The sequence below is a fragment of the Diaphorina citri genome, unplaced genomic scaffold, assembly GCF_000475195.1.
Source record: "Diaphorina citri unplaced genomic scaffold, Diaci psyllid genome assembly version 1.1 scaffold832, whole genome shotgun sequence".
Lineage (NCBI taxonomy): Eukaryota > Metazoa > Arthropoda > Insecta > Hemiptera > Psyllidae > Diaphorina > Diaphorina citri.
Genome location: NW_007378264.1, coordinates 36,318 through 62,089, shown reverse-complemented (window position 1 = coordinate 62,089; position 25,772 = coordinate 36,318). Strand labels below are relative to the sequence as shown.

The 25,772-nt window shown below is 37.4% G+C and overlaps 5 protein-coding genes across 8 annotated transcripts in view; 2 read left to right on the top strand and 3 right to left on the bottom strand.

Moving 5' to 3' along the window:
* The window catches only part of LOC103512374, a 28,316-nt gene extending 2,949 nt beyond the window's left edge, over nucleotides 1–25,367 (bottom strand). Inside the window, exons 1-3 of one of the 2 annotated variants that reach the window (XR_003392389.1) lie at nucleotides 25,211–25,367; nucleotides 24,597–24,798; nucleotides 24,025–24,217 (exon numbers count right to left, since the gene is read on the bottom strand). Coding sequence is in view for 1 of the 2 variants with exons in the window: in XM_008477135.3 (XP_008475357.1) it covers nucleotides 24,083–24,217; nucleotides 24,597–24,791 (330 nt within the window). In the remaining variant the exon portion in view is untranslated. Of the gene's footprint in view, nucleotides 1–23,542; nucleotides 24,218–24,596; nucleotides 24,799–25,210 lie in introns of those variants that run through there. The other variant, XM_008477135.3, reaches the window with a different exon arrangement.
* LOC108252779 (O-acetyl-ADP-ribose deacetylase MACROD1-like) lies at nucleotides 133–19,035 on the bottom strand. 3 transcript variants are annotated; one of them, XM_026825872.1, is made up of 4 exons: nucleotides 18,834–19,035; nucleotides 4,296–4,368; nucleotides 597–701; nucleotides 133–302 (listed from the first exon to the last, which is right to left on the bottom strand). In XM_026825872.1, exons 3-4 carry the CDS (start codon nucleotides 685–687, stop codon nucleotides 154–156), a joined length of 240 nt encoding a protein of 79 aa, XP_026681673.1. In that variant the 5' UTR covers nucleotides 688–701; nucleotides 4,296–4,368; nucleotides 18,834–19,035; the 3' UTR covers nucleotides 133–153. The 3 variants fall into 3 exon arrangements, with proteins under 3 accessions (XP_026681673.1, XP_026681674.1, XP_017300883.1); XM_017445394.2 differs by lacking the exons at nucleotides 4,296–4,368; nucleotides 18,834–19,035 and adding exons at nucleotides 3,887–3,959; nucleotides 4,176–4,272 and having other exon boundaries at nucleotides 134–302; XM_026825873.1 differs by lacking the exons at nucleotides 4,296–4,368; nucleotides 18,834–19,035 and adding an exon at nucleotides 3,354–3,463.
* Nucleotides 2,883–7,353, bottom strand: LOC103512381 (macro domain-containing protein RSc0334-like; the record flags this gene model as incomplete). The annotated part of the gene is given in 7 exon segments (XM_017445393.2): nucleotides 2,883–2,932; nucleotides 3,887–3,959; nucleotides 4,498–4,649; nucleotides 4,793–4,823; nucleotides 5,527–5,630; nucleotides 6,261–6,377; nucleotides 7,311–7,353. Coding segments are annotated over 7 exon segments (570 nt in total), but the record flags the coding sequence as incomplete, so codon positions are not given.
* Nucleotides 7,358–12,689, top strand: LOC108252778. Its single transcript, XM_026825864.1, has 6 exons — nucleotides 7,358–7,375; nucleotides 7,682–7,849; nucleotides 8,337–8,514; nucleotides 8,952–9,241; nucleotides 9,310–9,519; nucleotides 12,387–12,689. Exons 1-6 carry the CDS (start codon nucleotides 7,358–7,360, stop codon nucleotides 12,687–12,689), a joined length of 1,167 nt encoding a protein of 388 aa, XP_026681665.1.
* On the top strand, nucleotides 12,727–14,214 carry LOC113468745. The gene is made up of 2 exons (XM_026825870.1): nucleotides 12,727–13,141; nucleotides 13,716–14,214. Exons 1-2 carry the CDS (start codon nucleotides 12,870–12,872, stop codon nucleotides 13,795–13,797), a joined length of 354 nt encoding a protein of 117 aa, XP_026681671.1. The 5' UTR covers nucleotides 12,727–12,869; the 3' UTR covers nucleotides 13,798–14,214.
* Nucleotides 25,368–25,772: the final 405 nt, after the last annotated feature.

Here is a 25,772-nt window from a genome sequence, read left to right as displayed (position 1 = left end):
CAGCTTAGAAACATTTGGAGTATTTGGATTGTTCTGCAAAGGTATGAAAAATTGGTGACCATTTCGATTTCACTCAACAGTCTTGGACAGTTCATTTGTTAATCCTGGGCATTGACCAACAGCTCCTTGGCCAAACAAACTAGTCTCTAATTACTAACCTCCACCTCCGCCCAGCAAAGCATTATTGGCAGCATTGACAATGGCATCGATACCCAAAGCTGTAATGTCACCTTGCCAAAGTGAAACCTTGTGGCAGAAATCTTTTGCTTTGGGGTCCAACTCAATCTTGGGAGAATCTCCACCTGTGTGAGAAAACATGACAGATGAAAGTTCAAATTAATATAAGGCATACGTATCTTGGGCTTTAACAATACATATTAGAAAACCAAAAGTGATAAAAAAAAAAAGCACTAATGAAAACTTGAAAAGTGAATCCTTGAAAAAATACTGATTTTTATTTTATTATGGGGTTTTTCTGGAGTTGGGAAAATAAAAAACCCACAAAGCCATTTTTGGAGCCACTCATGTGGATCAAGAAATTGTTGCAATAGAAAGTAATACAAGCAAGAGCTTGGAATTGTTCACTTGGTGCTTACTTTTTCCCGAAATGGAGGCTTTCTCTTTCTGGAAGTATTCAAACCAAGTTGGAACATCTGATAATGTAGCAGCTCCCTTCTTGGTACTCATAGTGACCTGGTTGTCTGTAAAGAAATAATGAGCTCAATATTAATGGGAGGAACAGTGTCAGGTTTTAATTTAGGATTTTGCCTGTGCTTTTAACTCGGGAGTTTCAAATTATTCACATTCTTTACTCAATATCAACCATTTTTACAGTACAACAAATTACCCAACTAATCTATTCAATACCATTTTCCAACAGTTACTCTTGGTACTCATAGTGACCTGGTTGTCTGTAAAGAAATAATGAGCTCAATATTAATGGGAGGAACAGTGTCAGGTTTTAATTTAGGATTGCCTGTGGTTTTAACTCGGGAGTTTCAAATTATTCACGTTCTTTACTCAATATCAACCATTTTTACAGTACAACAAATTACCCAACTAATCTAACCCATACCATTTTTCCAAAAGCTACTCAGCTGTTAACTAGGTATGTACCTACTAAGTATCAACTAGAAATTTTGTATCTGGAGGTTGGTGGTTCAGGTCCAAGAAGAGTCATATAGTTTAAGACATTTTTTTCTGGATAGTCCAATTTGGGTAGGATAAACAATTCTCTTAATAGGTACCCAATTTTACAGTCTCATAGTAATATGGTCATTTATTCTTTGACATTTTAGTTTAAATTTCTTCAATCTTTTTTCATCCGACTAGGGTAAGGTCTAGAGTCCTCGATTTGCACCATGAAATAACTGCGCCGCAGGCCAAAAGATAATGACCTCAAGACTACTACAGCCATTTCTCTTTGATCTGGCTTAATAGGTATTTACTATAAGTGAACAAGCATTTTTTTAGAATATAATAACAATATATAGAATATAACAGCGCCGCAGGGGAAATTTTTTGAACATTTTGGTCTAAAATCTAGATGTCTAGGGGAGTCTTGCTTGAACCTAGTATGCGTGTTAAAACATCTTTCTCGTTCCCACTTCATAATATGATCATCTTTGAGTTTGACACTTTTGAACCTAGTATAGTCTATACGTGTTAAAACATCTTTCCCGTTCCCTCTTCATAATATGATCATCTTTGAGTTTGACACTTTTGAACCTAGTATACATGTTAAAACATCTTTGAGTTTACAGTTTTGAAGTTAGTATGCGTGTAAAAACATGTTTGAGTTTACATCTTAAACCCCGTTCCTACTTGTCGTTCGGGAAAAAATTGTGTCGTGTGTAGTGGGAACACTCTCATTTAAATTCTGGTGTGTAGTGAAAACAATCTCATTTAAATTCTGCAGTATAAACGAGGTATGTTCTATTTCCTATTCTATTCTATTCTATTCACAGGATTATAGGTTTATGCCGGATCCCAATCTTCTACCTCTACGAGTATCCAAATCTCTCATCTCATCACTCCAGTCATCTCTGCCCGTGTTACCCGTACAGCTTAGAGATCTCTAACCACCAGTTGTGTTAAACCCAAAACTGTTCGCGCCACTTGTGCAAATTGTAAAAAGGACCACCCTGCCAACTATAGGGGTCGATTTCACCAATATATTGAGCGTAAGTTAGAATCATAATACCTAGGTACATGAATTATTTGTGGTAAATCTCAGAGCCTCTTTAGTCAGAACTGAGAGACAAGTACCAGCTCAACCCCGATTTCACCAATATATTGAGCGTAAGTTAGAATCATAATACCTAGGTACATGAGTTATTTATGGTAAATTTCAGAGCTTCTTTAGTCAGAACTGAAAGACAAGTACCAGCTTAATCCCGTTTTCACCAATATATTGAGCGTAAGTTAGAATCATAATACCTTGGTACATGAGTTATTTGTGGTAAATCTCAGAGCCTCTTTAGTCAGAACTGAGAGACAAGTACCAGCTCAACCCCGATTTCACCAATGTAAGTACCAGCTTAACCCCGATTTCACCAATATATTGAGCGTAAGTTAGAATCATAATACCTAGGTACATGAGTTATTTGTGGTAAATTTCAGAGCTTCTTTAGTCAGAACTGAGAGATAAGTACCAGCTTAACCCCGATTTCACCAATATATTGAGCGTAAGTTAGAATCATAATACCTAGGTACATGAGTTATTTGTGGTAAATCTCAGAGCCTCTTTAGTCAGAACTGAAAGACAAGTACCAGCTTAATCCCGTTTTCACCAATATGCCGGCGAGTCTGACAGGGCGATCCCTGTGAAAATGTGCCGTGGAGAAGGTTGTATTTATATTTAAACTTACCTCACAGTAAAGTTAAAGCAAAGGTTCTCGCTTCACCAATATATTGAGCGTAAGTTTTAAATCTGAAATCACAATACCCAAATGAATTATGTATTTGTGGTGAAGCTGAGACCCTCTTCATTCTCAACTGAGAGGAAACCATCAGCTTAACCCCGATTTCACCAATGTATTGAGCGTAAGTTTTAAATCTACAATCATTCATAACATTATTTGTGGTAATTTTAGGTTCTCATCTTAAGGAGCGTGGGACTTTTTTTCTTCCAAGTCGTACTTAGTTCGAACTTGGCTTCTCATTTGTTACAGGACAGTTTTTTCGGGGGGATATCATACATTTTTTCTTCCTTTTTTTTAACATTTTAAAATTTGCAAGTCTTTTTAGATTTTCTAGGTATGTACCTACTAAGTATCAACTAGAAATTTTGTATCTGGAGGTTGGTGGTTCAGGTCCAAGAAGAGTCATATAGTTTAAGACGTTTTTCTCACCCCATTTCTGGATAGTCCAATTTGGGTAGGATAAACAATTCTCTTAATACCCAATTTTAGTCTCATAGTAATATGTTCTTTTATTCTTTGACATTTTCAATTTTCATTTTTTTTCTTTTTTTTAGAGTTAGAGGGAACTGTAGCTGCTAAGGTCTTATCATTCTGAAATATAAGAAGAGAGAAGGAAGACAGGATAGGAGAAAGTCAGCTATTCCAAGAATGTATCTACATTATCCAGACACCCAATCAGGATAAAATTTACCCCAGGCAGGAATCAAACCCACAGCCTAGTGCTTACAATGCACATGCATTGAAAAGTTGTGGATGTGTAAACATATGGGGTTTGAATCTTACTTATTCCCCTCCATTGTACATCACCATTTGGCCTCTTAGGAGAAAAAAAAAAAAAAAAAAAAATGAATAAATAGATTTTGGTCTTGTTTCTTGACTTAGTGAGTTGATGATGAGCCCTATGAGAATATTTGGAATGTCATAAGGGCTCTTTTTCTGATTGAATCCTACTCTAATCTTACTTTTTCCAAGCTGAAGAGAGTTGACCAATGTGTAAGATGGTAGTGGAGGTATTACATGCAACAACACGAGTGGCTGAAAGAAAAATTACATTATTGAATAATGAATATGGATATGGCTGGGTTCACAGCTTGATGATATAATTATTACAAGAATAAGGAATATGATTTCTCAATTTTTTAGCCTTAAGATACCTACCATGTTTTTGGGATGGAAGAACAAAGACCCTTATTGATTACATCATAATATCTGATAGTATAAAGAAGTGGCTAATAAACGTCAAAGTCATACCCAGTGTCTCCCTACAAAGTGACCACCGGCTTGTAGTGGGTAGCTTCAGAATAAAAAGACTAAAGCACAACTGTATAACGCAGGAGAGAAGAATAAAGTCATACAAACTGATAATCTTACTTTTTCCAAGCTGAAGAGAGTTGACCAATGTGTAAGATGGTAGTGGAGGTATTACATGCAACAACACGAGTGGCTGAAAGGAAAATTACATTATTGAATAATGAATATGGCTGGGTTCACAGCTTGATGATATAATTACAAGAATAAGGAATATGATTTCTCAATTTTTTAGCCTTAAGATACCTATACTCCTACAGTTCACTGAACAACTAGTTGCTGTGTATTGCAGGAACTGTACTGTGTGAGTGTGAGCAGTGTGGTCACCAAGATGACATCTTACCGAATCAGAATGTTCCTTGAGAAAGTCATGCACAGTCTGTAACGCCACTTCTGCTGCCTTCCTTTGAGGATATCCTGTAATGAATAATACAGAACAGGATTGGATTGAAATTTATTTCGCACTACGTACAATTCATATTATCGGAGGCAAACAGTTAAATGCTCAAAATTTCGTACTTTTGACAATGAAAAAATAAAATAAATAAAATCAAACTTACCATAAACCCCAGTGGAAATACAGGGGAATGCCTGAGAACAAAAAATAAAACAACATCAGAAACTTAAGTGTCAGCCAGTCTGCAAAGATGAACCTTGCAGACAAGAAGACCTCATGCAAGCAAACCCAAAAGCCATCCACGTTGCCAATTTCTGGAAATAAGATCTGATGTTCAAGTTTGTTTCCGGACACGGAAAGTAAGTAAGTAGCCAGTGTAATTAGCTTAGGGTAGTACGTCTGCCTTGTGAGCACTAGGTTGCGGGTTCCCCGGTGGAAATACAGGGGAATGCCTGAGAACAAAAAATAAAACAACATCAGAAACTTAAGAGTCAGCCAGTGTAATTAGCTTAGGGTGGTACGTCTGCCTTGTGAGCACTAGGTTGGGGGTTCGATTTCCGCCCAAAGCGGCTTTTACTCCAGACAGATAGGGCTCTTTCTCGGAACGGCTGGGTTCTAACCATGTCTTCTTCCTTCCTTTGCTTTCGGGATGATAAGAATTTAGTAGTTACACTAGTTACAGTTTTCTCTATCAAACATACAGTTTCCTTGGTTAATCTTTGGGAGGAAGTATACCAAGTAGTTTATAAACTTACAATGGATCTCAAGTTGTTTTGCTTCATTACTTCTAGCTGATAAGAATTTAGTAGTTACACTAGTTACAGTTTTCTCTATCAAACATACAGTTTCCTTGGTTAATCTTTGGGAGGAAGTATACCAAGCAGTTTATAAACTTACAATGGATCTTAAGTTGTTTTGCTTCATTACTTCCAGTGATCTCTGATATGCTGACTTCAGCAGAGCTGGCTTTTCACCTACTGGACCAACTGTATGTATCACATCTGAAATTATGGGGGAAAAAATCGGGAATTTTACCTGTTGGTGTTTTCCATTTTGTTCTGTAAAACTCAAAAGGCTCCCATTTGATTTCTAGCCTGGTAATCAGGATGGCGTAGTGGATCTTAAGTTGTTTTGCTTCATTACTTCCAGTGATCTCTGATATGCTGACTTCAGCAGAGCTGGCTTTTCACCTACTGGACCAACCGTATGTATCACATCTAGAATGTCAAATAAAAAAAAACGTGAATTTAACTGTTGTTTTTTTATTTTATTCTGTAAAACTCGAAAAAAAGCTCCCAAAGGAACTCTAGCCTGGTAATCAGGATGGCGTTGGTTCAATTCCAGCATAGGTATGGAATTTTGACTACAATATAATTTGAAAATTTGATAACAATAATAGTGGTAGTCTACTGCCGTTTTTGGTTGGTTTTGGTTGATTAATTAATTAATTTTGGTTTGAAAAACCTTGGACAAATGTTTCAGTTGACTCACGTTTGGCGTTAATGGGGACTTTTGAGACAAGAAAAACTGTTTTTACATGTATTTTTCCTATGGCGCACATTAAAAGTGGACACACTGTATACTATTTATTTTGGTTGAAAAACCTTTGACAAAAGTTTCAGTATACTCACGTTTAGCAGGCAGGTTATATCCTGCAGTTATTTTAGCATCCCCAGTTTCACATCCGTTCAAAGTTCTACATTCTTCCTTGAGCTGAGGTCCTGCAGCTCTGTGGATGGCACCATCAACTGAAAACATACAGGTTTATTATTATTTTCAATTATTACAACAGTTGGATATTTTGAATATCCACAATCAACTGAAAACTGAAAACATACAGGTTTATTATTACACATTTTGACTAACTTATCTCTCTCCGTCTGTGGATGGCACCATCAACTGAAAACATACAGGTTTATTATTATTTTCAATTATTACAACAGTTGGATATTTTGAATATCCACAATAAACTGAAAACCGAAAACATACAGGCTTATTATTACACATTTTGACTAACTTATCTCTCTCCACACCATCAACTGAAAACATACAGGTTTATTATTATTTTCAATTATTACAACAGTTGGATATTTTGAATATCCACAATCAACTGAAAACATACAGGCTTATTATTACACATTTTGACTAACTTATCTCTCTCATCAGATGGGTGTGAAGAGACAGGTACTACATGAAACTGTAACACTCAGAATAGATAAACTGTAAACTCTGGATTGCAGAAATGTGAAGTTTAAGCAGCTTAGAAACATTTGGAGTATTTGGATTGTTCTGCAAAGGTATGAAAAATTGGTGAACATTTCGATTTCACTCAATAGTCTTGGACAGTTCATTTGTTAATCCTGGCCATTGACCTGAAGTTTAAGCAGCTTAGAAACATTTGGAGTATTTGGATTGTTCTGCAAAGGTATGAAAAATTGGTGACCATTTCGATTTCACTCAATAGTCTTGGACAGTTCATTTGTTAATCCTGGGCATTGACTAACAGCTCCTTGGCCAAACAAACTAGTCTCAAACTAGTCCGATACAGAAACCATAACCTTCCCCCACCCAACACCCAGGGGGCTGCAAGAAAGGTAAGGAGGCTTCAAGCCCCCAGTTACGGGCTAGTCCCATTCTATGCAGAAAAGAAGTACAATGTTTGCCAGTCTCTAATTACTAACCTCCACCTCCACCTAAGATAGATTAGTATGAAGAAAGATAGATTAGTATGAAGAAAGATAGATTAGTATGAAGAAAGATAGATTAGTATGAAGAAAGAAGAAGAGAAAGGTGTATAATTTAACCTCAAGGGTCAAGCAGATTGTACAACCTCTATGTTCATGGGTAAATGTTTCTTTCTAGCTCTTGTATTTATTGAGTGGAATGATTTATGTATATTAAACAGTTAAGGTTTGTTCATAGAACAGCTGGCTTTCTCCTATCCTACCCTCCTTCTTTCTTTGATTTTGGGATGATAAGACAGCAGTTAACATGAATAATAAAATATGTGTTTTAGTATTTTATTAATGTAAATATTTTTTTTTTTTTCCAGACTCTATGCTTGTCCCAATACCATCTCCATTCCAAGTACATCTGTTCTGGTTGTGAACTTTCTGTCCATCATTTCTATGAGTTCTGGGAAATGGTTCAAAGTGTCCAGAAAAAGTTGTCATTTCTTTATCACAAAGAGAATCCCAGCAATACAGTATTCACAGGACTGGTAAGCAATTTACTTTGGCGGAAGTTGGATTAAACCTATTTCATAATTATGATGTTGTAATAGAGTTGCTACCTAGGCCTTGAAAAAAAAATGCAAGTAATGAAATAGGTGGATAAATTTAAATAAATAATTTTCTATTTATTTATCACAAAGAGAATCCCAGCAATACAGTATTCACAGGACTGGTAAGCAATTTACTTTGGCGGAAGTTGGATTAAACCTATTTCATATGATGTTGCAATAGAGTTGCTACCTAGGCCTTGAAAAAAATGCAAGTAATGAAATAGGTGGATAAATTTAAATAAATAATTTTCTATTTACTTGCAAAAATTTGATCTGCAACAAACAACTCAAAATAGGTAGATACACTAAACATATCTGAATAATTATTCATTGTGTATTGTATAGCATCTTGTCTGATTCAGTATACTATGTCAATGAGCAACCCAAATATTGGGCAGTAAAAATAAATAATTGTTTCTTACAGCAAACAGATCACAAGCATGATCTAGGATTGAACTTATGTCACACAACAGGAATCACCAGTGACTCGGAGCCAGTACTTATCAAAATCAATGTGGTCAAACATATCCAGTGTGATGTGTGTAAAACTGGACTGTGTATGTCTCAACTAATATCACTACATCAAGTCACTCATGGGCTAGGTAAGTTACAGCAGGGCCAAATTTAGGTTGTTTCATTCTGCTTTCTTACTCTTACTGTAGGCCAGACTCCAAAAAATTGAAGCATTCCCCTCCATTGTACATCACCATTTGGCCTCTTAGAAAAAGAAAGCATCAAGTCACTCATGGGCTAGGTAAGTTACAGCAGGGCCAAATTTAGGTTGTTTCATTCTGCTTTCTTACTCTTACTGTAGGCCAGAGTCCAAAAAATTGAAGCATTCCCCTCCATTGTACATCACCATTTGGCCTCTTAGAAAAAGAAAGAAAAAAAAAAATAATAAATAGATTTTGTTCTTGTTTCTTGACTTAGTGAGTTGAGGATGGGCCCTATGAGAATATTGGGAATGTCATAAGGGCTCTTTTTCTGATTGAATCCTACTCCTACAGTTCACTGAACAACTAGTTGCTGTGTATTGCAGGAACTGTATTGTGTGAGTGTGAGCAGTGTGGTCACCAAGATGACATTGGTACATTCCTTCAGGACAAAAACAATGTCCATTGTCCACAATGCTCGTTCAGAAAATTCTCTCAAGTCATCAACAATACGGTTGATGTTCAGACTCAGTTCATCAGCAGTGATAAAACTGACAATAGTAATGCTGCACAGTCCTATGCTCCTAATAGTTCCAATGATTTTGAATCTCAATGTAAACCTGACAGAAACCCCAAGGAAGCTGAGGACAAAATATCTCAAGTCATCAACAATACGGTCGATGTTCAGACTCAGTTCATCAGCAGTGATAAAACTGACAATAGCACATTGGTACATTCCTTCAGGACAAAAACAATGTCCATTGTCCACAATGCTCGTTCAGAAAATTCTCTCAAGTCATCAACAATACGGTCGATGTTCAGACTCAGTTCATCAGCAGTGATAAAACTGACAATAGCAATGCTGCACAGTCCTATGTTCCTAATAGTTCCAATGATTTTGAATCTCAATGTAAACCTGACAGAAACCCCAAGGAAGCTGAGGACAAAATGGAGGTTAGAAAGGAAAATTTAAATTTGAAATACTTGAAAAATTCAACAAAACCGCCGAATCCGCCGATGCGCTGATAAGAACTTTTTGACACTTCTGCTGCCTTCCTTTGAGGATATCCTGTAATGAACAATACAGAACAGGACTGGATTGAAATTTATTTCGCACTACGTACAATTTCATATTATCGGCCTACCTCGCCCTTTTCTCCCCCCTCATCTCCATTCTCTCAACTCTTTTCCCTGTGTAGATGAGAGCCACATAGGGAAAAGAGTTGATGGAAGTGAGAGGGAGAAAAGGGCGAGGTAGACCGAAGAAAAGGTGGAAAGATTGTGTGAATCAAGATCTGGGTGAGAAAAACTCATCAGGACATGAGATACACAATAGAACTGCCTGGAAGAGACTGACAAGAAACGCCGACCCTATTTAATTAAGAAAAGGCTAGGAAGAAGAAGAAGAAGAAGAAGAAGAAGAAGACAATGCGTATCTCATGTACACGTACATGTACAAGTTTAGTGAATGCCCATTCTTTCATCATTAGCTCCCTCAAATGAGTAGTTTCGCTTTGAGAGGCAAACAGTTAAATGCTCAAAATTTCGTACTTTTGATAATAGACGTATACCTAACTATTACAATGCTTAGTGTGGAGTGCAAAGTGTTGCTTTCAGGAACATCGGCCCCAAGTGGTCCAATCCGTAAATAAATAAAGTATGAAGGTACCTAGAAATTTGGTTCAGAATTCTCAAACACCATGGCCAACGGACAGTGTTAAAATATTCATGTTTTTATTTTAGAACAAAACTACAAGTGTCTTTCAATTTTAGAACTATTCACCTAAGCATAACCGGCTTTCTTCCTTCTACCTTCCCTCTTTTTCCTCAATCCTCGACCATGGTTGTATTTTATTATCAATCTTTTCAATTTCATTTTGAAATTTTACTATCGAAATAAATCAACGGCCATGCCTTTTCCACAAGTTTGGCCATGCCTCGGGATGAACTAGCGGGATTCCGGAGCGAAGCGACGGAATTCAGCTAGTAATTCATATTGACAAAGCAACCTCCGTGGCCGAATGGGTATCACTGAGCTTGCACGCCGGAGGTTCCGGGTTCGATTTCCGGCGAGGTCGAAGTTTTATCCGACTCTGTGCTTGGAGTTCGGGGTGCACTCAGTCTCGTGAGGACAATTGAGTAGCTACTTTAATCGAGTAGCGACCAGTGACGGCATTACCAATGTAAAAAGATAATTGAAATATGGAAATTGATTGCAAAGGAGGCACTCTTAATAATGCTGAAATGCTGTGATATCCAGAAAAGTTGTAAGAGGCTCTGCTTTACCACAAAGAAATTCGTACCTACTGGAAAAAAAAAACTTCGTTTTGGCTTCAAGTTCCAAGACTAAAATACATAGTAGCAATAAAATGCTTTTTTCTTAAATGTTTCCCCTCTGTAACTAACTCTATTACACGCCCAAACTTACCGAATCAGAATGTTCCTTGAGAAAGTCATGCACAGTCTGTAACGCCACTTCTGCTGCCTTCCTTTGAGGATATCCTGTAATGAACAATACAGAACAGGACTGGATTGAAATTTATTTCGCACTACGTACAATTCATATTATCGGCCTACCTCGCCCTTTTCTCTCCCTCATCTCCATTCTCTCAACTCTTTTCCCTGTGTAGATGAGAGCCACATAGGGAAAAGAGTTGATAGAAGTGAGAGGGAGAAAAGGGCGAGGTAGACCGAAGAAAAGGAGGAAAGATTGTGTGAATCAAGACCTGGGTGAGAAAAATTCATCAGGACAAACATGAAGTACACAATAGGGCTGCCTGGAAGAGACTGACAAGAAACGCCGACCCTATTTAAATTGCAAAAGGCTAGACAATAGGGCTGCCTGGAAGAGACTGACAAGAAACGCCGACCCTATTTAAATTGCAAAAGGCTAGGAAGAAGAAGAAGAAGAAGAAGAAGACAATGCGTATCTCATGTACACGTACATGTACAAGTTTGTTTAGTGAATGCCCATTCTTTCATCATTAGCTCCCTCAAATGAGTAGTTTCGCTTTGGGAGGCAAACAGTTAAATGCTCAAAATTTCGTACTTTTGACAACGAAAAAATAAAATAAATAATATCAAACTTACCATAAACCCCGGTGGAAATACAGGGGAATGCCTGAGAACAAAAAATAAAACAACATCAGAAACTTAAGAGTCAGCCAGTGTAATTAGCTTAGGGTAGTACGTCTGCCTTGTGAGCACTAGGTTGCGGGTTTGATTTCCGCCCAGGGCGGCTTTTACTCCAGACAGATAGGGCTCTTTCTCGGAACGGCTGGGTTCTAACCATGTCTTCTTCCTTCTTCCTTCCTTTGCTTTCGGGATGATAAGAATTTAGTAGTTACACTAGTTACAGTTTTCTCCATCAAACATACAGTTTCCTTGGTTAATCTTTGGGAGGAAATATACCAAGTAGTTTATAAACTTACAATGGATCTTAAGTTGTTTTGCTTCATTACTTCCAGTGATCTCTGATATGCTGACTTCAGCAGAGCTGGCTTTTCACCTACTGGACCAACTGTATGTATCACATCTGAAATTATGGGGAAAAAAATCGGGAATTTTACCTGTTGGTGTTTTCCATTTTATTCTGTAAAACTCGAAAAAAGGCTCCCATTTGATTTCTAGCCTGGTAATCAGGATGGCGTGATTTTATGACGGAAATGGAATGTTTAGACGTGAGCAAGTGCTACCACATGAAAGAAATGTTAATGTGCTACCATATGAAACCTCAAAGGATTCAAAAACGTATGCTATAAAAAATACAAAAATCAATTTCCCTTAAGGTGTCCGTTTTGCCCACCCTTCCCCTACGATAGGATTGGAATTTTGCTATCAAGACGGATTCTGATTCGAAAACGACTACTATTGACCTTTGTTTCGGTCAAGAATATTCAAACAATCCGGAATTAGATAATTCTCTTGCTGATTTATTATCTCAAATCTCTTTGAGACCAAACAAAACAATGGCTCCTCCAGAGCTGAAAAATGAGCATCTTAAGATGGTACCGGAATGTTCTGGAGAAGTGGCACTTCTTCCAGAATACATTTCAGTATGCGACAAGGTTGTTGCCTATTTTTGGGACAATCAAAACGCAGCAAGTTTTCAAAACTTCTCATAAATTCGTTAAAAGCAAAAATCAAAGGGAATGCTACTATTATTGTTCTAACTGTTATAATATGTCTACAATGAATTGCTAAAATTGCACCTGCGCTGCGGTCTACCTCTCGCTCTCTCTCCAGTCAGTCAGTCACGATCTCCCAATGGACCGCTCCATGTCTCTTTGAGACCAAACAAAACAATGGCTCCTCCAAAGCTGAAAAATGAGCATCTTAAGATGGTACCGGAATGTTCTGGAGAAGTGGCACTTCTTCCAGAATACATTTCAGTATGCGACAAGATTGTTGCCTATTTTTGGGACAATCAAAACGCAGCAAGTTTTCAAAACTTCTCCTTAATAAATTCGTTAAAAGCAAAAATCAAAGGGGATGCTAAATTGAATATTAGCTCATTCTCCACAAATTCTTGGGATGAGTTAAAGAAAGCATTGATCGACACCTACGGGGATAAAAGGGACTGTTACACCCTTACAATCGAGCTGTGCAACATGAAACAGCACAATGAATCCGCTTTCGCCTTTCACGCGAAAATACAACAGCATATCAATCTCCATGCGAGCTATTTAGCTACGCATCCTCTTGATCATACGCCAAACGTGAACGAGTACGTTTCAAAGTTAGGACTTCGAACCTTCCTAAAAGGTCCTTCGAACCTTCCTAAAAGAACCTCTTGGTTCCCTCATGCGTACTAAAGATCCAAGGTTGTTGCCTATTTTTGGGACAATCAAAACGCAGCAAGTTTTCAAAACTTCTCCTTAATAAATTCGTTAAAAGCTAAAATCAAAGGGGATGATGCTTAATTAAATATTAGCTCATTCTCCACAAATTCTTGGGATGAGTTAAAGAAAGCATTGATCGACACCTACGGGGATAAAAGGGACTGTTACACCCTTACAATCGAGCTGTGCAACATGAAACAGCACAATGAATCCGCTTTCGCCTTTCACGCGAAAATACAATAGCATATCAATCTCCATGCGAGCTATTAAGTTAAAGAAAGCATTGATCGACACCTACGGGGATAAAAGGGACTGTTACACCCTTACAATCGAGCTGTGCAACATGAAACAGCACAACGAATCCGCTTTCGCCTTTCACGCGAAAATATAACAGGATATCAATCTCCATGCGAGCTATTTAGCTACGCATCCTCTTGATCATACGCCAAACGTGAACGAGTACGTTTCAAAGTTAGGACTTCGAACCTTCCTAAAAGGTCCTTCGAACCTTCCTAGAAGAACCTCTTGGTTCCCTCATGCGGACTAAAGATCCAAAGAGCATGAATGAAGCACTAAACGTGTTGACAAATGAATTTCAGATTGACGCAAGCGCGAACGGAAGTAGTTCAGTGAATTCTTTTAATAAACATAATCAAAATAATAAACCTAACAATTCGAACTCGCACTCGAACAAATACGTGCCTCCAGTCCAGTGTTTAGACATCAAAATCAGTCAAACGGAAACAACAGTGGAAGCAACAACCAGTCCAGCAACCAGAATCGTTTCAACAATAATCAATGGAAACAAAATAACGTAGTTCAGTGAATTCTTTTAATAAACATAATCAAAATAATAAACCTAACAATTCGAACTCGCACTCGAACAAATACGTGCCTCCAGTGTTTAGACATCAAAATCAGACAAACGGAAACAACAGTGGAAGCAACAACCAGTCCAACAATTAGAATCGTTTCAACAATAATTAATGGAAACAAAATACGCAAGCGCGAACGGAAGTAGTTCAGTGAATTCTTTTAATAAACATAATCAAAATAATAAACCTAACAATTCGAACTCGCACTCGAAAAAATACGTGCCTCCAGTGTTTGGACATCAAGATCAGTCAAACGGAGAAACAAAATAACAATAATAACAACAGCCAACAAAATAATGGCTACAACAAACAAAATCCTTTATATATTTTTATCTCCTTTAGGTATATAAGTTATGTACCCAAAACTGGTTACATTGTTAAATAATTAAGATCAGTCAGCAGTTTCCATCTTAGCTACTATTCTTTATCCTGATCCAAGTCAGTTCTCCTTGCATCGAGCACTGGTGTACTCAGTAACATATTTTTAAGTTTTTCAAATATTGTAATAATTAATTTTCAAAATAAAAAGTCCGAAATTCGGCATTAAAAAAAAAAAATCTTTTTTAAAAACACATTTCGAGTCTTCCAACTCATTTTTGGCGCAGTCTAATTTACGAACAAAGCTACAAAAAAGTTCCCTAAAAACCTTTAAAAACACTGCATTAAAACTTAATTTTTTTATAAAAAAAAGTGTCTGAGTTATTGAGCGACAATGCAATGGTGTCAGGTGTTAAAAAACAACGAATAAGTGCCTTATCCAATCTAATTACACTGATGAACTTAACAAATCAAAAAAACAAGCTTCCAACATTTTTGGCGCAGTCTAATTTACGAACAAAGCTACAAAAGCTCCCTAAAAACCTTTAAAAACACTGCATTAAAACTTGATTTTTTTTTATAAAAAAAAAGTGTCTGAGTTATTGAGCGACAATTACATGGTGTCAGGTGTTAAAAAACAACGAATAAGTGCCTTATTCAATCTAATTACACTGATGAACTTAACAAATCAAAAAAACAAGCTTCCATATTTCACCATATCCGACCCCAATCTTCGCGTATTGGTTGACACGAGAAGCACCAAATCTTTCATCCGACCATCCCTTGCTAAAAAAACACTACAACAATCTCATTCGCCGTGATCCCTTTGAAAAAGAGTTCACCTCAATTGAAGAGTTCAATTTATGGAAAGAGGAGGAACAACAGAAGACCTTTTCTCTATTTACAAAAAAAAAGGTCAAACCAGTAGTAAGACGAAACATTATTATTGTCAGCATGATGGTGATGGTACTTCCCACAATGTTAGGAAAACTAATCGATCCAACAAGAAAGGGCAAATCAAGGTTGGACATGTTTGCATTTCAAAAATGAAAGTGTGGGAAGAGGAAGAAAAGGTGCAATGTGTCTATTATGCAACACATAGTCACAAACTAAACAGCAATAATTTTGTCCATCACCCACTTCCTGACAAGAAACTCAAAGAAGAGTTGACTCCAAAGGCAAATGTAAGTCATGAAAAGTACAATTTTTTGGCCGAAGCCAAAAAGAAGGCGAATTCTTCAGTGATTTCTACATTGACCTCTTGAACATTGCAAAGAATTGTGAATTTGGTGGACAGCAGGAATCGACCTTGAGAGCCAGAATTTTCATGTTTGAACTTTATGTACAATAAAAACTGAAATTCTACCAAATTTGCTAAAATAGCAAAATTTTCCATTGAAAATATTTAACTTCACATCCATCATAAAACCATTAGGTTATACCCAGAATAAAATAAATACTCTTTTTTTACGTCCCTCTGTTATACCACATCCATCTTCCACATTCACATCCGCTATGGTACTTTACAGTTACCATTAAACCCATCCATTCATCTTCTCCACCTCCTCTTCCTAAAACTTCTCTTTTTTTCTCTCTTCCTCTTTCTACCCCCCCTTCTCAAATTCCTTCTACTCCATTTGTTTCCTCCTCTTCTTCCTTCTTCTTCCTTCTTCTTCTTCTTCTTCTTCTTCTTCTTCTTCTTCTTCTAGACGTATAGTACATTTCTTACTTCTCTTCCTTTTTTCCTCTTCCTCTTTCTCCCTCAGATCTCCTTTTCTATTCGTTTTTCTCCAAATTTTCCTTCTCCTTCTTCCTACAGTATTCAGTTCCTCCTTCTCTTTCACCTTCTAAAACTTCACCTCCACTACGGTCAAATCAGTCATCCAGTAAACAAACACACAACAGGTAAAAAAGAAGGAGGCGATGGTGGAGGAACAGAGGAGAAGACGAAGGTGAATGATGAGAGAGTGGAGAAGAAACCTAAGGCGCTGGAGAAGGAAGAAAGGGAGGTGAAAATGGAAGGGAAGGAGATGAAAGAGGAAGAGGAGGACAAGGATGTGGTGGAGAAGAAGAGGAAGAGGTATCTCAGAGTGTCCGGTGGAAAAGATAAAGATTCAAGATGTCAAGTGAGGTAAGGAGGTGAAGGTAAAAGTTTGTACCGATATCAGCAAAGTCAGGCGACGAACTAAGGAGTCCTTATTTACAAACTTATAAGGAGTCACATCACGTCAGTAGAAGTCATGGGGAGTCGAAAAGATGTAGTTCAAAGTTTTCCCACATAATATTGTAGGTAATCTCGTTCATGATTCACGTGACGTGAAAGTAGTGTGACTGTCCTGAACGAAATTGGTGATTCTCATGATTTTTTTTTATTATCTCAGAAAAAACTATGAAAATTAAAAAAAATATTGAGACTATAACGAAGAAAATGCGTTCACTAGATCGTGAGATACAGCTCTCGGAACATGAGAGTCTCAAGCCCGCCGATATCATACCTAGCGACAACACTGTACTCCTGTGATGACGTCATCTACCAATATCGTACGACGCGCTGTGGGCTTATTACCATAGGGATTTGGGTTAGGGGCTCAAATAGATCGAATAGGTACCTATCTACGCATTTTGTTATCACTATTTTTCAATATCAGCTTAGGTACTTATACCTATTTTCAAATTTAGATATTTTCATTCCATTTTTTTTTATCATGCACTTATTCAAGTAGTTACTTTTTCGTACATGTACATTTTTTTTAAGGGGTTTGACAGAGTGAACTGTAACTGCTATGGTCTTATCGTCCCGAATTCGAAGAGAGAAGGAAGACAGGATAGGAGAAAGCCAGCCGTTTCCGAGAACGAACATTATCCCATCAGGATAAAATCCGCCCTGGGCGGGAATCGAACCCGCGGCCTAGCGCTTACAAGGCAGACGCACTACCAACTAAGCTAAGTAGGCTGGCACATTTATTTCGATCGAGAAGAATAATATGAATAGTATGATCTCCACATACCAAACATCCCTGCTCAAAGTTCCGCTTTATGTAAACACTACCTACGTAGGTACCTACCTATATGATAATAATAGTGCTTATTTTTACTGCTCGCATAGGACTGATAAGTCCCTTTACTCCAGCAGTAGGCTACTACTATTATTGTGGTCAAATTCTCAAATTATATTGAGGATAAAATTCCATACCTCGGCTGGGATTGAACCCACACCCTCCTGTTTACCAGTCGAGCGCCTTGACCACTACACCACCGAGGCAGGTATGTTTGTTTGTTATGTTTGAACCCCCAGTTGGAAGGGCCAGGAATCGCCACTGTAATACACCATCTTTATGAAATGTAATTGATTTTACCTAGATGTCTAGGGGAGTCTTGCTCTGGGGAGGGCTTCTAATGTACAACACTGTAAAAGATTTATTTTAAAGATGGGCTAGTTTTTTTCAAGACAAAGATTTTGCATGCTTACGTTTATGACAATTTTGCCGTGTACATCTGTAAATTATGTTCTTTGTTGGTCCGTATGTTAAGCTGTGTACACACATAGTCGACGACCGTCGATGAAAACCGTCCACACTGCCTCGACAACATAGATTAAAAAAAAAAAAAAAATAGAGGGAACTGTAACTGCTAAGGTCTTATCGTCCCGAAAGTGAAGAGAGAAGGAAGACAGAAAGGCTAGGAGAAAGCCAGCCGTTTCAAGAACGAAGCTTATCCGTTCAGGATAAAATCCGCCCCGGGCGGGGATTGAGCCCGCGACCTAGCGCTTACAAGGCAGACGCACTACCCCCCAAGCTAACTAGGCTGGCATATATTCACCTTGTCGATCGACTACGTGTGGACACAGAGATGAAAATAAATGTACAAAGTGTTTTAGAACGACTTCATCATCCTCATTAATCCCCTGGACTCGGTCCTCATCATACAATGCTTCCTCTACTTCGCATGAATGAATAATTGGATTTAAGAAATGAGAGAGTAAATAAACGCACCTGTAGCACATTGCTCTACATAAGACGCACTACCCCCCAAGCTAACTAGGCTGGCATATATTCACCTTGTCGATCGACTACGTGTGGACACAGAGATGAAAATAAATGTAAAAAGTGTTTTAGAACGACTTCATCATCCTCATTAATCCCCTGGACTCGGCCCTCTCGGCTCATACAATGCTTCTTCTACTTCGCATGAATGAATAATTGGATTTAAGAAATGAGAGAGTAAATAAACGCACCTGTAGCACATTGCTCTACATACGATTCTTTACACCAAGTCTACAACCTCTTGAACATAACAAAATTTTCTCCACAATGCTTCCTCTACTTCGCATGAACTGAGAATGGAAGTTATGAGACGGGGAAGTACACTTGCATGAGATGTTGGTAGATGTTGACATCCTCGGGTAGGAAAAGACAGAATATGACACGATCAACCTGGAAACAAGCATGGGGTATAAAAGTAAGGATTGAAAAAAGAGGTTTGGATCCAAACTCTGTAATTAACGAAGAAAAGGTCAAAGATAGAACATGGTGGAGAGGCTTTGTTCACAGTCGAACCATTTCTGGATCCTGGAATGACTTGAGATTTGATGATGCCTTACTAGTTGGTTTTATCCTGACTCTGAGTTTTGTCTACTTTATAAATTGAAAAAAGAGGTTTGGATCCAAACTCTGTAATTAACGAAGAAAAGGTCAAAGATAGAACATGGTGGAGAGGCTTTGTTCACAGTCAACCCATTTCTGGATCCTGGAATGACTTGAGATTTGTTGATGCCTTACTAGTTGGTTTTATCCTGACTCGGAGTTTTGTCTACTTTAAAGACATTTTCAAGGGAAACTACGTCATCTATGTCTAGTCGATTACAAAGTTTCATAGACACAGACTTCTCGAACAGAAATCACCTCTTTTGATAGGTAGGTACCTATTTGATTGCTTACCCGTAAAAATGTTTGCATGAGTTTGATGGACATGAACTGAGAGAGGTACCTCTGAAATGTAAGAGAGCGCTCTTCACAACATATTTTTTTTTTTTTTTTTTTCTTTCAAATATCACTTATGCTGCAGAGACGTGGGTTATGGACAGGAAGGATGAGAGTAGACTCCAAGCTGCTGAAATGCACTTTGTACAAAGTATGATTGGGAAAACAAGGGGAGATAGAGTAAGAAACAAGGATTCAAGAAGAATAGTGGGTGTAGAAAAAGTACAGGAGAGGATTGAGAGATCAAGATTACGATGGTACGGACATATGAGAAGACTAGATGAAAATAGAATACCTTCAAGAATGTTTCATCTGGAAATAGAAGGGAGAAGACAAAGAGGTCACTGAGAGAGGGATAAAGAATCCTGATCCTAATGATTATGTCCGTTAATCTTTAGTCTTTACTATTTTGCAATTTGAGTTTTCAGAATTTCCTTGGCCCGGCCACCCGGCGTGTTTCAGTTTCTGAATATGGCAGAAAATAATTGGATCCAAACTCTGTAATTAACGAAGAAAAGTTCAAAGATAGAACATGGTGGAGAGGCTTTGTTCACAGTCGACCCATTTCTGGAATGACTTGAGATTTGATGATGCCTTACTAGTTGGTTTTATCCCGACTCGGAGTTTTGTCTACTTTATATTTATAGACATTTTCAAGGGAAACTACGTCATCTATGTCTAGTTGATTACAAAGTTTCATAGACACAGACTTCTCAAACAGAAATCATCTCTTTTGATAGGTAGGTACCTATTTGATTGCTTACCCGTAAAAATGTTTGCATGAGTTTGATGGACATGAACTGACAGTCATGCTTACCAAATCACCCAAAGCAATGATAGATCCAAATCAAATACAGGGTGTTCTCTGAATTTTAAATTCACCAAGGATTACTCTGCTAGCTCAAACAACTATGAAAAGAAAGCCAAAGACAGCAATTATTCTGCAAATAGCTCCAACCATTCTGTTGGAAAGCAAAGTAGAGACAGCAAAGGGAAAAGTCACCAGTGTGATGTGTGTGCCCGAGTTTTCAATCATAAGGGTCATCTGAGACGACACATGCTAGTGCATGATAAGAGCATCAAACAATTCCTATGTAATCAGAAATCCTTTAATCAGAAATCCTCGCTGCATACACACTGGACGAGTATACATTGTACAGGTAAGAATACCTATACCTACGTACGTACGCACGAACGAAAGAAAGAAAAAATGGAGAGTAAGGTAATAATAAGAATTCAGATGTCTTTATTTCATCAGAGTTCAACATCACTATAACAGTCTACAGAGCGTTCGAAAACTTTTGGAACCCTGACAACCTGGGGATGAAAATGGATGTTTTTAAATTAAATTTTTGGGTTTGTATTTCAATATAACTCATTAGTGGGACCTCTTTGAAGCACAAATTTTATGACGGATCAAAAAGACTTTCCCATTTTTGGTGCTCTGCTACCCACCTCCTATAACCATCAGTCTGAGTGTGGCTGGGAAAAGCCAGCCGCACGCAATCGTCTAGAAGTCGAGATGTTCAACCATCCGGATACTAACCACGTGAAATGTAGCTTAACTCCAGTGATCCATCAAGAAGTGGTTTATTCTTCCCGAAACTAAGAAAGGACGATAAGACTGCCATTGTTCATGCGGGTACTGTACTCTCCTTACTCTATTTATTATAATGTTAAGGCGGTCTTTTCTTGATCCCTTGTGTGCCGCGTCCATTTTAGTTTAGGACTATTAAAGAACTGGTTTATTCTTCCCGAAACTAAGAAAGGACGATAAGACTGCCATTGTTCATGCGGGTACTGTACTCTCCTTACTCTATTTAGGTATTATATGTTAAGGCGGTCTTTTCTTGATCCCTTGTGTGCCGCGTCCATTTTAGTTTAGGACTATTGAATACAATCTGGCAACATTGCACTCGTCAACTTCTGTGTTAAGTTACCACATCATTTTCCGCACGCCAAGAAAGGACGGGATTGGCCTGTCTCAACCCGGTACATAACCACACCCTGACCTGAGACGGTCATGAGCGCACCTGCCGATTACAAAATTTTCAAAAAATCAAAACAATTTTGTGAGGGAAAATTTGAAATTGTTTGAGTTTGATTGATTTGATTCAAAAACTCTGTGTTACCACATCATTTTCCGCACGCCAAGAAAGGACGGGATTGGCCTATCTCAACCCGGTACATAACCACACCCTGACCTGAGACGGTCATGAGCGCACCATAGATGTAGGAGCGCACCTGCCGATTACAAAAATTTTCAAAAAATCAAAACAATTTTGTGAGGGAAAATTTGAAATTGTTTGATTGATTTGATTCAAAATTAAAAAATCCTGAAGACCTGAAAGAAGGACGAAGACGAAGGGCTCAGAAATTGTAGTCTGTTATCAGTAGAGTACATAAGTTTGACTTCCATTGCCAATTTTATATTTTATTTGCCTCTGTACTACCTGGCTGCCTGATCAACTGCTCGTTCTTGCAACAACCTGCTCCTGAATACAACCCCCTGCCATCAGCAGTCAGCAATCTTTAAGACACTATGTTCATCACTATAAGCCAGTATGACTGCTATACAAAAACCTGTTCAATTGTCCTAAAATCGAGAGAAGGAATTCAGAAAAGGAGAAAGGGAACGAACTTTACCTGTTCAGATGAATAATGTTTACCATGGGCGGTCAGTACGGGTACCTTCTGAACTAAACTAGGTTGGCTCACCCTACCTTCTCTAATAAGGTTCTAGGAGAATACAACCCCCTGCCATCAGCAGTCAGCAATCTTTAAGACACTATGTTCATCACTATAAGCCAGTATGACTGCTATACAAAAACCTCTGTTCATCATCATCATCATTAAGTGAATTTTTCAGATTTTCTTTGAACTTTTTATCTAAATAATGAGTATAGCTCTACTTTAACTAAGTAGACTGCTGTAAAGGAATTTCAGATCCTAACATTCATGATTAATAACCAAAACTAGGTACTGACAAGAGATTCACATAAGTTTTGGAGTGAAGTATGTCTCTTCATAATGAGTACTGCTCACTGTGTGGACTTATTAAAACTCAAGTGAAATTTCTCTTCTCAGATGAATCAGTACAGTTTGGAACACTGATGAAAATCAACCAATTGTTTAAACCGGTAAGCACATTAGTAAGATACTTTATAGTATAAGATATAATTTGTCCTAATGCTATAAATTTGTCACCTCATAGAAGGAAACATACTCCCTTTTATCACCTTGTATGCCAGGATTCCTATGTAGTAAACTTTCTTAGCATACTTTTCGGAGATCTTGTTTACATGACAACAACAATCAGCAGTTCTCGTGTGTTTTAACACGAAAACTCGAGATTTCAGCCAGAATGCATGTTGCTTTTCATTCCTCATGCATATTTGCTTCGAAAATCTAACTGGAAACCTTGTCATGAACAAACTCATTGCCACTTTCAAAATAAATCTAAGAACTAAAAAATTCCTAGAAAATAAATCTAAGAACCAGAAAGTTCCTAGAAAATAAATCTAAGAACCAGAAAGTTCCTTGCTGATTTACATACAACTTTCCCTGGTTTTGTAATTTCGTTTAATAAAATTAAAAAAATTGTAATTAATAAAGTCTATAAAAAAAAGAGAAAAAAGAAAAGAAAGAATTTCATATAAAATATAAGAAACCAATTTGTTTTTATTTTTTCTGTTGTATTTTGAAGGTCTAGGTATAACCTGCAGTATGAAGAAAGATAGATTAGTATGAAGAAAGATAGATTAGTATGAAGAAAGAGAAGAACTAAAAAATTCCTAGAAAATAAATCTAAGAACCAGAAAGTTCCTAGAAAATAAATCTAAGAACCAGAAAGTTCCTTGCTGATTTACATACAACTTTCCCTGGTTTTGTAATTTCGTTTAATAAAATTAAAAAATTGTAATTAATAAAGTCTATAAAAAAAGAGAAAAAAGAAAAGAAAGAATTTCATATAAAATATAAGACACCAATTTGTTTTTATTTTTTCTGTTGTATTTTGAAGGTCTAGGTACTATTGTACAATTTTTCCTCCTGTTCAAGTTAATTGGGAATGGTTGGGAAAATGTGGTCCTAAGGAGAAAAGGACAATCTCATCTAAAGCTGTGGTTCTATTTGATGAAATTCCTGCCCTTATGTCACATCTCACGTCACACTGGCATAAAACACTGACAGTCTCTGAGCATTGAGTAGGTATGCTCAGATATTGGCACTTTAAAATGGACCTGTACAACCAGGTCCACAATACCTACAAAACTGGTTCTGAAGACACAAATAATCCCTACTTAAATTAAGGGGGAAGATGACCTAACAGTCAAATGTTTCATTAATTCCAACATTTGTAACACTCCTAGTTTAGATTTTAAAACAACTTCATTAATTAACTACAGTTACATTGGTAAATGTATTATTATTTTTATAATGCTTTACCATTGTAATCAAACTTTCTTGTGGAAATTCCATAAAATATCTATACACTTGCCTGGACCTACCAATGTGTTCCAAAGAATGTACCACCATATGAGTTCAATGCAGGAGGTTCCATGTATTCTTTGCCTTTGGGTCTCTCACCTGCCTTAATTTGTTTCTGCCGTTCTCTCTGCATCACTTGAATCCTTTTAATCTGGAAAAAAAAGCAGGGAAACATTTGGGAATCAAATTAAATTAAAAGCTCTGCAATTGGAAAAAAACTCAATCTTCAAATTATAGTGGTCTTGTCTGTCAAATTGAAAGTGTGGATCACACTGTCTCATATACAAAGTTAACTGCTAATGCTAAGAAGCACAAATATTGTTTCTGGATGTCCAAGTAGTTTTTAAACACCAAATCCTTCAAACACTGTGAAACAGGTACCATTCCAACCTCACAGACATGGAAAGCAAGCACTGCTAATGGTGCATAATCAACTACCCACAAGATAAATAATTTTCTCCTTCAGTAGTAAAAACCTCACACCTAAACAGTTGTACAAAGACTATGAATCTCCTTACAATAATACTTACCTGTTTTTCAAAACTGTTACACTCATACAGATCATTTTTATAATCTAGACATTTTTCTTCCGACAACTTGGCACCATAGGCTTCTGAACACTGCAGGAATCTGTCTTCAAATTTCATACATCGTCCATAAAACTGATGAGAATACCCGGCAGGAAGCAGGTCAGTAAATGGGGTTCTAATCACTGGAGGGGGCATGATTTATCTGAAATTATTGACATGTACAATTAATTACAATTTTCAAATTATATACAAATCTTGGTGTTAAGTTAGGGTGTGTAAAAGCTCTAAGAAGGAGGGCAGGATAGGAGAAAGCCAGCCGTTCTGAGAACAAACATTAGGTATCCCATCAGGATTAAATCTGCCCCGGGCGGGAGTCAAACCTGCAGCCTAGTGCTTACAAGGCAGATGCACTACCAACTAAGCTAACTAGGCTGGCAGGATTGTTCTTGAATGGCTGGGATTAACCTATTCTGTCTTCATTCTCTCTTTGCTTTTGGGAACTAGAAACCCGTGTTTTATTCTATTGTAATGTTAGGTACATTGTTCTCTAATGGCAAAGGTTGTTTTTCAATTCTGAACCGTCAGTGTACAGAATAATACTAGGACAATCTTACCCGATATTAGAACTTGTAAGCTATTCAGCTATCAATAAAGGCCACAAAAGGACTAATTTTGTTTAGGAAAAAGAAAAAAAAACTGCTAGTAGTAAGTAGTAGTTCTTCAAAATGAAAAACTTGGGATGCTTGGGAAGTTGAAAGTCGAAAAATGAAAAAGCTGTTTTGATTTTTTCGATACTGATAAGGCTATCGAGTATCGAACAAAATATCGATAGTTGTGTAATCGAAAATGAAGTACCCAATCAGTGGCGTACACCAAGGGCATCAAAAGGGAAATTGCCCAGTACTTTTCACCACTTTCCTGTTTACCTTTGTTTTATTTTTGGATTTAATTCAAAATCATTGAGCTTTTAAACATAAAATATAACCATAAATGACCAAATTTGGAACTGTGGATTTTTTTTCCAATCTTTTGTTAGGTACTGACTAGTAACACAAGTCGCGTATTCATGTAAACGCGCCTTTACTTATCGCGAAAACGAAAAATCGATTTATTCCAATAATCGATTACGATAATCGATTGATAAGGATTGTTTTTGAGGTTAGAAAGGAAAATTTA

Bases quoted from the DNA above. Each gene is read 5' to 3' on its own strand.
- LOC108252779 (XM_026825872.1), bottom strand. From the start codon at position 687: ATGAGTACCAAGAAGGGAGCTGCTACATTATCAGATGTTCCAACTTGG. The intron at 303-596 runs GTAAGCACCAAG...TTTCTCACACAG, and splicing joins AGCCTCCATTTCGGGAAAAA to GTGGAGATTCTCCCAAGATT.
- LOC108252778 (XM_026825864.1), top strand. The intron at 8,515-8,951 runs GTAAGTTACAGC...TGTGTATTGCAG, and splicing joins TCAAGTCACTCATGGGCTAG to GAACTGTATTGTGTGAGTGT. The intron at 9,520-12,386 runs GTTAGAAAGGAA...CCCCTACGATAG, and splicing joins AAGCTGAGGACAAAATGGAG to GATTGGAATTTTGCTATCAA.
- LOC113468745 (XM_026825870.1), top strand. From the start codon at position 12,870: ATGGCTCCTCCAAAGCTGAAAAATGAGCATCTTAAGATGGTACCGGAA. The intron at 13,142-13,715 runs GGACTGTTACAC...CGGGGATAAAAG, and splicing joins GACACCTACGGGGATAAAAG to GGACTGTTACACCCTTACAA.